This window comes from Callionymus lyra, chromosome 4 (assembly GCF_982586985.1).
Source record: "Callionymus lyra chromosome 4, fCalLyr1.hap1.1, whole genome shotgun sequence".
Taxonomy (NCBI): Eukaryota; Metazoa; Chordata; class Actinopteri; order Syngnathiformes; family Callionymidae; genus Callionymus; species Callionymus lyra.
In genome coordinates this window covers 32,759,762-32,773,993 of record NC_141821.1, presented here as the reverse complement: position 1 = coordinate 32,773,993, position 14,232 = coordinate 32,759,762, and the positions used below count along the sequence as shown (strand labels likewise).

Sequence of the window (14,232 nt, the reverse complement as noted above, 5' to 3'; positions counted from 1 at the left end):
CGGTTTAACATTTAATGTCTGGATCATAATTATTTCTGTTGTTTCATTTTTACATGCTCACTTTAATGTATAAATTGTATGTTTAATGGTTTTTTATTCATTTAGAATTATTTCATTTATTCTATTCAATACTGTATTCCACACACTCCTGTGTTGTTTTTACAATAGTCACAATAAATGTTTGCTGATTCTGACATGACAAAGAATTCTGACACATAAATGTAATGTAAAACTAATAAAATAAAGAAGAATAACTTGTAGCAACATATAGAAAAAAGTATGAACTGGTTCATTCTTAGAGCGGTGAACTTTTGAAAATCATGCACTATGAAGTGAACTTCTTCATTTTAAACTTGGTGAATTAAACTTTCGCTAAATCACATAGAAAGTAAACTTTCCCAACACTGGTCTACAGCATTTGTGTCAAACTCAAGAAATGGCCCGTCAAGTTATTTGAAACGGCCAGATGGTTGGCTCAGAATCTAAGTAGATGAACGCTCGTGTTAACCTATAAAGATGCCAGGGTTAAAGATAAGATGAGGATCTGTCAATGTAAACATTTATATAGAGACTTCAAATATTAATAATAATTACAATCAAGTTTGTCCCCTCATGTGATTGTTTTTCACCGATTTAACTTGAATTTTCCTCACTTTTACTGAGATTTTCATATTAATCTATTCATTAAAATCAAGTAATATTTGACACCAGACAGACAAACATATTGTTAGAGGTAATTCGTCTTCCTAAAATCACGCAAGTCATTTCCAGACCAACTCTACACACGCATGAAGGAATAGACTGTGTTGATGAATGTTTCTTAAATATATAAGTGTGGAGAATAGAAGACGACAACAAAAGCTGTCACAACACTTGTATGTACCTGCACTAAAATGTATGGCCGTAATTGAACTGCCTATTATTTAATTAGAAATAAGAATAACTGATTCATCAGGCAGCCAGCAACCATGAACAACCCATTTAATCTATTACAACCATTCAACTGATGGAACACAAACTGAGAGTAGAGCCGCATGTTTCTGGAGATAAGCTGATTCAGCTGTAGGGTTTTTTTTTTTACAATCTCGAGCCTCCAACCTCTCTGTTGTGCTGGCGACATTCTTTCAGGCGGTCGGATTCCTTTCATATGCATACATGTCAGCTGGAGTTAGAGGTTATTCAGGGTTTTTCGCCGTCCCAGGTAAATAGCTGTGGGAAAGAGAAGCGATGCGACTACAGAGCAGATTGAGGTCAACGAGGGTGAAATGTAAATGAATAGCAGGGGGCAGGCGTGGCTGACCTCAACAACACTTCTTGGAAACGGCTTCTTATTAAAGCCAGAGATGCAACAGGAAGGTCAAACTTCGGATTCCAGATCGATCAAAGCCAACAGAACCAGGTGTGTTCAATAAGCTCACTGGTGTTGCCAGTCAGTCCTCTTGAGATGAAATCAAGTGTCCGCTTCCAGGAAGTGAGAGAGACGCTGGTGATGATGAGCACATGTGCAATGATGTCCAAAATTAGCTCTTGTCAGACAAATTTAGTTCTGATAGCTGGTGTCTGTTACGTTACGGAAAGTCAGTTCAATTAGGATGACGTGGACTCACTGCAGGCTCTTCAAAGGTTGGATGGAATTCAATAGTCTTCCTACGGATTCAAAGGAGCGCCTTCACTCCTTGATGATGAGCAAAAGGATGTCCCACCGGTTTGGCAAAGAAATGTTTTTTTGTAAGTTTGTGTATCCTGGTCGCTTTTTCATAAGCGATGATTGAGCTGGACAATCATGTCAGTGTATTACCTTCACTCGTGAGACGGCTGTAAAGAGCTGAGCTGAAGTTCACAAGTCGTCCTTCGAAACAACTAAGATACAAATCACTGGTAAGGCTTGACTTAAAATGCTGATGGCATCACGAATAACAAATTAAACACAGCAATTTATACTTTGATAGGTTGTATTTGTCATGTTTTTGCAAATTTTAAACACTCCGGACTGGAACAATATATTGAGATACCATTAATACGCTCCATAGACTCTGATTTGTGACCTCCACTCCACAAGGTGTGACCCCGGCCCCTGACCCTGATCAATGAGGACTACTATTGCTACACGAGATTAGTCATGGTAGGCTTTCAAATTCACAGGCTAAATGATCAGTATGCTAGCGCAACACGGCAAACAGATGTCGACTGTATTCACACATTTAAACATCAGACGAGTGTTCTGAAAGAATGAGGGGTCTGGAGGGAAAGCTTGCTCATTCAAAACTGTCCAGCTGAAGAACATTTGTGAGTGCTTGGTCGACTGGATGGACGGGGGGCTAGAAAGAAGCTGAAAGGGGAGAACAAACAGGGAATTGAAGTATTTTTAGCTGGAATGATAATTGGAGGCATTAATGAATGAGTGAACTGATAGATTAATAAATAGAAGTAGGTCATTTCGTACTCCTGGGAAGAATAATCGTCTGTTTGTTGACTTAAGTTGAGAAAACAATTGAGATTCTTAAGGCGTTTTAAATGAAGCTAATAGATCATGAGTAACCAGACTTAGAACAGCGATTTGCTGTCATCAGTGATCCATGGCTGCAGCCTGGAGCTTGACATGAGATTGTTTCATGAAAGTCTCGCAGCCCAGCTCTGCTGACCTGAAGAATACGATTTAAAATAGGATAAAATGATCAGAGATGCAAACGTGTAATTGGATCCTAAAGTCTCACTAATGTGTCTTGTTCTTTATAGGTCACAGTTAGTGTGAGATTACTGCAAATTACAGCAAATGTCAACTAGAGTGTTGCAAGTGAACATTGATCTCTCTCTGTTATTGTATTCAACACTCATGTGAATCAACATGAAAGCAAAACATTATTGTTTATTACTTCAGGGGGAAATAGCAATGATTCAAGTCTCAGGAAATAATCTGTGAGTAATACAGGTCAAGTTAATATTAGAATGGTGTAAATTTAGTGACAATTACATCATTCAGATTATTCTACTTAAAGACAGTCAATGCTTGAAAGTGACTACTAAGTCATCTAAATCGCTAAATTCCAATCCACAGTTAATCCGTCTGACAGCAGTTTTGCTATAAGTGGCTGAGGCTGCAACTCGATATGAAGAAACATCCATAAATGCATGAACTGGTATATTTTAATTAGCATTAACACTGCTTAAATCGCCAACTGGAGTGCAAAAAAAAACAAATATGCAACTCAGAGTCCTGATAACATATATGATTTTCCCATACAATATATTGAAATTATATTTTTAAAGGGCAACTAATGTAAAAAACTAACTCTCCTGACATGTTTCTAATGTTGAAGTCTTCCTCTCCAATTTGTCTCTCATAATGTCAATGTTTTGAAGTTATTACTTTATGAAGTTCTACTCGGTCGGAAATCTCTGCAAACAAGAGCTTACATTATGACCTAATAATGGCTTCACTCCTCCTCCAGCCAGCTGTGATCACACCCGCTTTGTTGATACAACGAGTCTCTTGGAGGTGGAGACTTCTGGGATTGATGGCTTGCGACAACAAACCCTGATAAATGAGTGGACGTGGTTATGGTTAACAAGATTTGATCTCCAGAAAAACAAAGCGTTTCCAGTGGGCAAGGCTTAATCACGTTTTTTGATGTAATATTTCAATGAAAAGAGAGTTTTGTACACATAGACACATACTGATGAGTACAATAGAGGTCCAAGATTAATTTAAGACACACTTAAACCAACACTTAGTTGCCCTTCAAGGTTTTACAAAAAACAATATTTTCATGTTAATTGCTATATAAAGTCTGCACCAAGCGTCGTTCTCACTCCACCACCAGAACATGTAAGATAATTTCCGAGCAGAGTCGATGGTCCCACAGGCACTGAAGTTATTAAAACATTTTTTAAGGTCAAGAGCTTGAGGTCAATAACACAGTAATACGTAGCATTAAAAGATTAGGTCTAACTGGCGAGTAAAGAACAACAGGCCCGTAGCAAAAACCCTTAACTAAAATGACAAAAATAATAAATATCTGCTGCTGTGTCTATTTTTTTAACATGAGGTGATGGAATACGAGTGCAACACGCCGGAGCTTTTACCAAACGTAACACTTAAATGTAATCAATCAAATTTAACATTAGTAAACACATTCCTACACTTTAAAAAGCTACACAACTGTGAGTGCACACAGACAAAAACCTACATAGAGAATACACACAGATGTATAACTACAAACACATTTACACACATGAATACACAACACAAACAGAATCGTTACTTTCTATGGGGACAATTGTTAAGACTTGCAAACATTTTGGGATGTCAGTGTTTGTTTGGAGCGTCTGTGTCAGACAAAAAAAATGTTTGTAACAAATGAGGCAGAATTATGACTAGAATGTTTTTGGATTTACAACAGATTGATTCAACTTGAAGCTTGTTTGAAACAATTAAGATGCAGCCGAGAGTCTTCGAAGTGAAATGATGAATTAATTATTGCAGTCCTTCTAAAGTAGTTATCATCAGATCCAGCAGATGCACTCTCAGACTGTCCAAATCACTTTTATTGATTTCCCAAAGAACATGAATGTTTTAAATGATCCATCTTTGACGTCCACAGGAAACGTGTCTGCAAGAAGACGTTCCGAAGGCCAAACAAGATCTGTCACCAATCAGGATAAAAGTGGTAAGAGTTGTTTTTTTTTCATATTCAAGACCCTTTAAAGTCTATAAATGCTGCAGAGTGTTTTGCTTGGCAGAGCATCATATTAGCTCTGTTATTGTGTTATTGTGTTCTTCATGTGTGTGGGTACACTCGTGGGATCTCTCTGGGTGTCTTGGCTGTTTATGGCCAAAATAAGAAAACCTGGATTTCTCTACTCGGGAATTATGACTGGTGTATCTCTAGCAGCTATATAGACCATAAATACATCTGTCGTATTGTATTCATATTTTTGTTTTATTGTCTTTACGTGTATTTAAGGATGTTTGTATGAATGGATGCGTTATTTCTGCTGGACTACACTATTTTTCTTCAGGGGATCAATAAAGAATCAATCTATCAATCTATCCATCTATCTATCTATCACCTGGTACGAAATATGTGTACTATTTTATTTACATCACTTGTATCATAATGTTTTTCTGCTCACATTATTGAACGACACGATACAAATCTGTTTAAATGGTACATTTACTCAGGACAGGTTCTATTTTGGCAAACAAGGTGCCTACAAATGAATCGTAGACTGGTTCTACAAAACCTATTTTTGTCGTCAAAGAAATAAACAAAGTCTGCACAGTGTATTTCCTGCACTAGCTCTGTCCCTGACCCAATAACTGCAGTGTCAGGTCCACAGCGTTCTTTCAAATGACACAAACAAATGTGTGCACTGCCCAAGACTCACCTCACGGTCCAAACTGCAGAATAAAAAAAACACTTCAACCACTAGCTACAACAAACTCAAAAGAAAAAGTCTTTATCAAGATTGTAACTTCAATAAAGCAAAGGAATGATATATTTGTTTCAAATGTTTTTAGGTTTAGAAATGTTTTATTTAACCCTTGTGTTATCTCTGTGTCTGGGTTATTTCAAAGACTTTGAGATAACACAAGAGTGAAAGATTTTTAATATATTTTAATATACTCTATATTAAGGCTCTGCTGACACAACATAGCACCAAAAGAATTTGTGTATTTTCCAGTATTTATGAATGTTTTAATCATTCTTTTGGAAAGCAGATTAAAGGTATAATTTTGGTCGTGTGTTAAAGTTTAACATTCTAACATTTCCTAATGGTCTATTTGTGTTGGTGTCCATACTTCAAAAAGAAAAACAATCCCCCAGTGTCTCAAAGTACTTCATACTCAAACTTACAAACAAGCAGAAGGTTAAGGTTAAGGTTAAGGTAAAACTTTATTGATCCCTCAGGAGGTCTCCTTCGGGAAATTGTTTTTTTCCAATAGCCACAGAAAATACTGTTCAGATCCAGAATACTGTGCAGGATCCAGAAACCAAGTTAGAATAAGTAAGTAAGTAATTTGTATTTGTAAAGCAATTTTACAGACCATGGTAACAAAGCCATTAAACAACAGAACAATACACAGTTGAAAAATTGCATCAACAGGATTATATTATCACGCTGTCTTCCCGATGATTTAGAAATAATTCCCCCCCGACGATTGTTAATTTTACCTGATTTTCATCAAATACTAGCACTGTAATACAACTATTCACTGGATAAAAAGGCAATGATAATCTTAAATTATTTTTCCAACAGCAAAGCGTGGAACCTTTAGCTGATTCCAAACCCAACCTTCTATCAAGATGCCTATGGGGAAAACGCCCTAGAACAGGACCTGTTGAAAACTCTATGCTGCCTCCAGTGGACACACATAACTACTGCAGCATGAGCCACGCATCATGTGCTCCCACTGAGCTGGACCTGGACCATGAACGACGAGAAGAAGATCCAGGTAACGGGAGCAACGGAAATGCACAGCCACCAGTCCGAATGAGCTGCGAGGTGAAGGATCTTTCCAACGGTCGTACGCACACGGCCCTGCGGCCAGTACCTCACTCCTTCACCAGCAGCCAGCGGTTCCGAAGTATGCACGCCCGGGAGAAGAAGGCCACTCAGATGCTCGCAATCGTTCTTGGTGAGTGGACACTTAAGTAGGATGACAAGAAATGAAAATGGTAAATGTCATTGTTACATTCATTTCATGGAAATGTGGCTGCATTTGTTCCGCAAGGATCGGTTTTTCTAAAATAAATAGTTCATGCATTGGTCTCCTGCCAAACCGTGACAGTGCCAGCTAATATAGCTCAGGCCGCCACGGATACAAGCTAAAAGGTCAAAGGTCTGGCTGGCGTCTGGTTCTGGAACAGCGACGAGAGGCTCCTGACAGGGGCTTGCACACGCTCTAATTATCAACCAGGTTCCTTTAAGTCCGGTCCGGTGAGCATATGCAAATATCTTGCTGACAAAATCTAAGCACAGGTGTCTGATTTTATTACATAGCTGTTAGTTAAAACGCCCAAAATAATTTTTGACCTGTCCGCCCTCACCTGCTTTGCTGTCGGCTGCCTCGCAGCCCCAATTATAGAACTTGGATTTGTTGGGTCTCGTTCATGAAGCGCCAGTAAATCCCTGCACAGATATTGCACCAGAAACCTACTCCTGATTCATGAACGCGGCAGAACACTCGGATCTGATCGTAAACATGTGACGATTGAATCTAAAAAGGAGAGCAGCTCATGGTAAAATGATCCCAAATATCACCTGCTGACGAAAGCATTGGTTGCATTATACATTCTTGAATTAAAACAAACTCTTCACAAACTCAAGAGCAGGGCTAGATTTTTCTGAGTAAGAGATCTGATCTGAGCTACTAAAATATTAATGAATAACTAAATCTTGTAAATTCCCCGCAGCTCACGTTTAACAAAAACATTTGTTCAGCCATTCAGGAATGAGACCCAATGAGTGTAAAACAGATGTTATTGTGTGTGTTTATCATTCCTGGATTATTGCAGCAAATCTTTTTTATTGTAAATTAGACATTAGATTCATATCCAGAAATAATAGAAGGTGAGACGATTGTTTCTTACAGGTGAGAGCTTGTGACAGCAAATGAAAGAAAAGCACAATATTACAACTTTTTAAAAACAGATAAAAACACAATAAGAGATGCGTGTATGTTTTCCTGTGCTTGCAAAGATTTGTTCAGTTCACTCCAGTTTCACCTCACAAAATATTCTCCACCTTGAGACATGGATCCTGATCAACTATATCAGTTTTCTTGTGACTCGGGTGTCATTTGTCATAGAGCACTGTAATACATTTTTATCACAGCGTAACTTAAAGATCACTCAATTTGAGATATTATTTCAACCTGTTTGACACCTTGGCTCCTTCAAAGATTGAAGTAATGTCATTTTCTGTCAGATAAAGGACCAGATGCATGTACTGTATGTGTAACAGAGTATCAAGTAGTTGAATTGTTGTTTTTCAAATGATATTTACTATTTATGAAAAATATACTTTTACAATGCAATGAATCTATAAAATAAATAATGTTCTATTTAGGTACATTATGACATTTTTGACTGGCCATAAAACACTTCATAGAATTACCCTTTAGCTACTGTAGAGCTGTAGAGATAAGGGTCAAGGATAGTGTTCGTCCTCTTTGATGACTGGGAACATAAGAGCTCATCTTCCTCAGTACCTTTCTAAAAGGAAAATTAAAATCTGTCCGAGTAAAGATTTACATTTTAATGTGCTTACAAACAGATGAAAGAATTAGCTTTACTTTCAAAGGACTTCTCCAGTCACGGTAGAATGATTTCACAAGCCTGACAATGATGATGTAACTTGTGTGAAGTGTGGGAGATAGATGTTCACTTCAATTGACCAAAACTGTTTCGAACATAATTAACACAATGTTCCTTTTTTCCCTTTTCTGTTACACATTCTCTTCCTACTTTCTCCTCCTGTCAATCTAATCACATTCCACTTTGATTTCTCCCACTCACCATTTCCCATCTACATAAAACATCTCCTCTGTACTCCATGCTACCTACACCCGCTCCTCTCTGGCTCCTTCAGGGGTGTTTCTCATCTGCTGGCTGCCTTTCTTTGTGATTCACATTCTCAACACCCACTGCAGGACGTGCTACGTGCCTCCGGAGCTTTACAGCGCCTTCACCTGGCTGGGCTACGTCAACAGCGCCCTGAACCCCATCATCTACACCACCTTCAACATCGAGTTCAGGCGAGCTTTCATCAAGATCCTCAGCTGTTGAGATGAGTAAACGAACTACACAGGGACTGCACGAGACGACCAGTCACGGTCAAGACCAGCAGAGCCGCTTTAGTGAGGTCAAGCGTGAAATTGCAACAGTGCAATAAGTGCAAACAGAGGTGTATTTGGACTCCACGTGACTTTGTTTGTATAAAAAAGGACAGCACTTGAAAGTATTGCTCTCCTACTGAAGCACAAGCATGAGCGTCATGCTAGTATGTGACACATTCCATCATGACAGCATCTGTGCTGCGTTTGGATCTTTAGAATGGTCGTGAATTGATCTCAGCTGCTTCTGACCGAAGGACTCGTGCCACAGCGTGGACTCCCCCCCCCTCGTCCCCCGACATGAATAAAAAACCCATCAGGTAATCATCGGTGCATGTGAAAACTCAATGCCACTCACTGAGAGTGACGCTCTTTCTATCACTGGTTCAGAATCGCCATATATATGTGTCAACGTGAAGGTATTGTGGTTCATCCAGATATTTTAATGTGATTAACCGTGTTTCAGAAACCTGCACAAGTGATGGGGAAACATCAGGGAACACATCAGAGAGCACGGCCACAGACTCTAATGTGTGTTGTAAATAAAATCTCACTCATTCGTCGGCTTGTCGTCGTTCATGGATCCGGCTTCCTCAGGAGCACTTAATTATGTGTGCCATCCAACTGAGTGTGGGATTAGCTCCCGCCATTAGGGGGATTAATGAAAATATTTGTGAAAATCATAAGAGCTGAGGGAGAAGTATTTCCGAATTACCATCTAAATTGTTTTCCACATGACAGCAGATGGGAAAAGTCAAACAAAATTGGACATACTTGAAGGTAATGGTGGGACTAAAAACATCTCAGCATCCGAGGAAGATAATAAACGTGGCTTCATTTAAACATCCGGGTGCTGCCACACAATACTGGACTCAATAATGGATATTGTAGAAACTGATGGGTCGGTTCTGGTGATGAATCGGCCTTCACTCCAGCTGAAGTGGGAAATGGATGTTCAGAATTTATCAGTGGTTTGAGCGACCAGAGCAGAAATATATAAAAGTACATCAAGCTTTTGACACTTCAATTCAAATCACGTCTTTTTTTATCAGCAAATGTGTATGTGTATCACAGCAAGAAGGTTGCTGGTTTAAGTCCAGCCTGAAGCTTAGCTCTATTCTTATTTAAAATAGATCAGTTCAACGCCTACGGACGGCTCAAGCCATTCCAATCTGCCTCTCAATCTCAAGCCCCTTACTTAAACACCTCCACTTGGGGAAGGAAATTCATTTCCAACCCGGTAATGGATTCTTACCTTATTCTGACTACGAACTGTGTACTTTCATTTGCTGCTTCACACTCGGGCCACAAAACGCTTCAGTGAGAACTGAAGGTCATCGTCTGATCAACCAGAGGGACTCCAATGCCTTCTACAAATTGTCAAAACAAAAGTAGACAGGCAGTACACTCAAGGATCCTGCCAAGGGTATAGTACGGATCCACAGTTCCAAATCCTGGGCGAAAACCATGTTGCACGCTCTTTCCAGGACCCCTGAAGAAACCTCACTAGGGAGGCTGAGGAGTAATAACCCAGCCTGTGAGGGGAGAACAGCTGTGGATGACATGAACAATAAACATGGCTGACTAAAATGTGAAAAAGACCGTGTTTTTACACATAAACACTGAAAGCGTTTAAATGTCACTACGTAACGTGCCTGTTAAATAAAGCAGAGGAACTACTTTCCATGACCTCAGAGAGCAGGTAATGTTGTGGGGTTAAAAACAGCTTAATTTAAATATACATGTGAGTCTTCACTGTTTTATTTACACTACACCATGAGCAAAAAAAAGATACAAACAGATTTGAGGACTAAGAGTAATTTTTATCAAGTAAAAAAAAAACAACGAGATCAGATCATGAATAAAAAATTCTGAGCCACAAACACTGCGCTGTGTGTCATCACCACGACTTCTCACCAAAATTGTCACGACACCAATGATTCACATGCGTTAAGGTGTATTATGGAGGCGTGCGGAGAAGCATGAGGATCCCTCAAGCCCGTGATCATCGTGGATATTAAGTTCATTTTAAGCCACAGCAATAATCAATGGTTCCATTCTTCTATTTACCCTCCAGTCAGAATCCATTTTTCAAACGCTGCGGAGGCTGACATGAATAAATATAAGATATTATGTGAAACACTGTGTTGGAGCAGTGAGTGCGACATCAGTCATGTAAATGATGAGATAGAACTGACCTCACGAGAGAGTCGTTTAAATATGATCTACAGAGTTCAAACCTTTGTCTCCCGGTGAATTATGAAAAGGACTTATATGAAATGAGGTGTATATTCCACATGTTTGTTCACTTTCATACCAATTTGCTTTGAGTGTGCACCAGTTGACATTTCCTCTTGTAAGATCAGAGGTGCTAGAAAAATATTCACTTGATTCTGAGATCAATGCTATTTATATTGTTTACTATTGTGTTGTGCAAAACACTGCTACATATGTAAGGAATAAGAAAATATAAATTAAAATGTAAGATTAGATCTTTTGATTCGTTTGACGTGCGTTATATGAAAAAATATTTTAAAGATAAAGTAGAATTATATATTTGCTTAAAGAGCAGTTATAAGACCATCATTGTTGCATTAAACAGGCCTCCAAAATGAACTATAACATATGTGGTAAAAAACACTCAAATATCAAGCTTTACTTAAATACTTAGTTAGTAAATGAGGAATAAGTTTAACTTGTAAATTTATTAATGCTCTGTTAATATCTATAATGTACATTGATAATTATCAATAATCATCAATAACAGTTTACAAATGATCCTTTAACTATTTCTAATGGATAGCTATTTTGAAATCTAACAGTTGCATTCAGGTATTGACTGAATTGTTCAGGAAGGATTGAAATGTTGCATGATCTTGGTTTGACAAAGATGGCCGTCCACAATATTTTTCGGTTTTTCCTAGAAAAAATGTTGCCCAGCCCTGCCCTAGAGAGTTCTACGACATGATTTTTCAAAACAAAACTGTTCCTTATAATTTTTTTGTCAACCCAAGAATACGTCACATTAATATAGATTCATCAATTGTTTTATTTCAGGGTCAAGGTGACCCAAACGCCTGAAAACAAATGTGTTTTAGGTATCCCTTTTTGTTGTCTCTGGGTCAAAGTGAGCGACCTCCCTGGCTTCATGAAATAGATATGCAGTGATGGAGGTGAGTCACCTCAAGGGATAAAACAAATACATTTATTTCAGTCAACGAGTCACCTTGACCCTCAGATAACACAAGGGATAAATCTATATTAATGTAACGTATTCTTGCTTTAACTTTAACTTGGAGCACAAATTGTAAGTTAAAGGGATTTTGTTTGGATACTATGTGTTAAAATAAACAAAAGCTCTTTTTTTTCACCCCAAAAGAATTGCTGCTTGCTATCATGGGTCTGTTATATCAGCTTGTGCTACTCTTGTGACCCGTCTGACGGCTCATAGCAACCCTGAATATTTCCAGCAGGATAAAAAAAGAATGAAATGTGATTCATCTCTCTTGTCATCCCGCCTGTCATTGAACTCACTGTCAGGAGGTGTTGCCGTATACAGTGGTGGGGAGATGCGTGCGAGAGCAGTGGGACTAATAATCCTCAATGCTTTGATACTGCATGTATGAGGACTACCTGGACGTGTGCGAGGCTGTGTCTGATAGTGATGGGGTGCACGTCGGCAGGTCCAGGGGATTGTGGAGGTTCAACAAATGAAGGCGTCCATCCATGAGCGAGAGGCACGTGTGCATTAAGTGTCCAGCGGGAGATAAACTTGAAGGAGAGGATGAATGAATTCTGACGAGCCGCTCCGAAGGAAGAAAGGGATGTAATTAAAAGTTGAGGTCTAAGAGGAAGGAGGCGAATCAAAGACGCTTCCACTTCCTGGTAAATAACCAGCTCCTTCATATAACACGCTCTTTCTCCCAGGCAGATGTGATGTTTAGCACCTGATAGCACTGATGGATCCAGATGTTGATTGCAGAGGTGCTGCGAGCAACTTGCCCGACCATCGATCTCACTCATGGTCCTCTCTCTCTTTCTCTCTCTTTCTCTCTCTTTCTCTCTCTTTCTCTCTCTTTCTCTCTCTTTCTCTCTCTTTCTCTCTCTTTCTCTCTCTTTCTCTCTCTTTGCAGCTTCCCTGTTTTAAATGTGTGTGTGTGGTCATTGATGGAGGAAACATTTTGATGACTTCCTGCTCACCTGGAGACATAGTTACAGTGATGCAGCTGAATTTCAATTTCCTGATCAGATGTTGGACAAGAGTGTATGTACAGCCAGATACTGTCAGAATATATTGAAGCAGAGACGACTCATGATCAGACAGAATGTCAATAAACCTTTGCTTAACTGATGTATGTACAGAATGTATAATGTGTACTCACAAATAAGTCAAATTTTCCACAGTTGAGCCTCTTCCTGTGAACTCACGATCCGTTCCTGCAGACAACACTAAAGAAAGAAAATTCCTATTACTTACATTTTAAGACTGACTTTTTTTTAGAAGTCACTAACAAGGTTAAAGTGATAGATCACTTAAAATTCACCAATTTCTACTCACCCTCATTTTGACTGAGGTTTGGGATGAGAAATCCCTTCCTTTTGAGAGTTATAGACAAAAATGTTTGTTAATTTTAATGTAGCGACTCTCCGGAGTTCAGTTGTCTTTATCTTCATCCAAAAAGACCCTTAAAAACAACTTAATACTTTCATGGTTCTCGTCTGAAATGTAAATTTCACCACCTTTTTGACCATTGTATTTACCATTCACGTTCAATGGTTCATTTGGAAACCGAACCGTTGAACATGCATCTGATCATTATATCAAATGATGCAGAGCATCAGTGTTGCTCTGAACCTCCGATTCGTTCCTAGCAAAGCCACTGCCTTGACGCACACGTGATGTCAGCTGGAGAATACAAAAACAAATCCTGAAACGAAATGCAGTTTTGTAAAAATTGGGAAGCTGAGTTTTCTGTCCACAAATCTGGGATGTTTGTAGCAAACTCTCATGACCTACAAACCATATCCACAGATTAACACACAGCTGTGCAAGGGGAGAACTTTTCTACGTGAAGAAGAGAAACATTAACGTTAATCAATACTTCTCTTTTTCTTGTTGTTCAGTGTCGAGGCATTATTTATATTTTTATTAAGAGACACTAGTTTGAAAATTCATTCATTTTTCGTGCTGCTTAGTCCCTTATGTGGGATGCGGTTCATTTTGAAGATTGGAAACACTAAACATTGAAAAATAGGCAACCTCTTGTTTTTTTTAATCTTTTTGCTTTGGTGTTATATACCGATTTTAATTTTTCGTCAAAATTGTTCAACTAGAAGATACATTTTAATTTGTTAAAATCTGAATATTCATAGAGAACTTTAATAGACCATTC

At 38.7% G+C, this 14,232-nt stretch overlaps 1 protein-coding gene across 1 annotated transcript in view; it reads left to right on the top strand.

Moving 5' to 3' along the window:
- The window catches only part of drd3 (dopamine receptor D3), a 36,334-nt gene extending 27,189 nt beyond the window's left edge, over positions 1–9,145 (top strand). The window contains exons 5-7 of the mRNA XM_087788257.1: positions 4,602–4,667; positions 6,262–6,640; positions 8,596–9,145. Of these exons, the coding sequence (XP_087644383.1) occupies positions 4,602–4,667; positions 6,262–6,640; positions 8,596–8,792 (642 nt within the window). The 3' untranslated portion in view covers positions 8,793–9,145. The remainder of the gene's footprint in view (positions 1–4,601; positions 4,668–6,261; positions 6,641–8,595) is intronic.
- Positions 9,146–14,232: the final 5,087 nt, after the last annotated feature.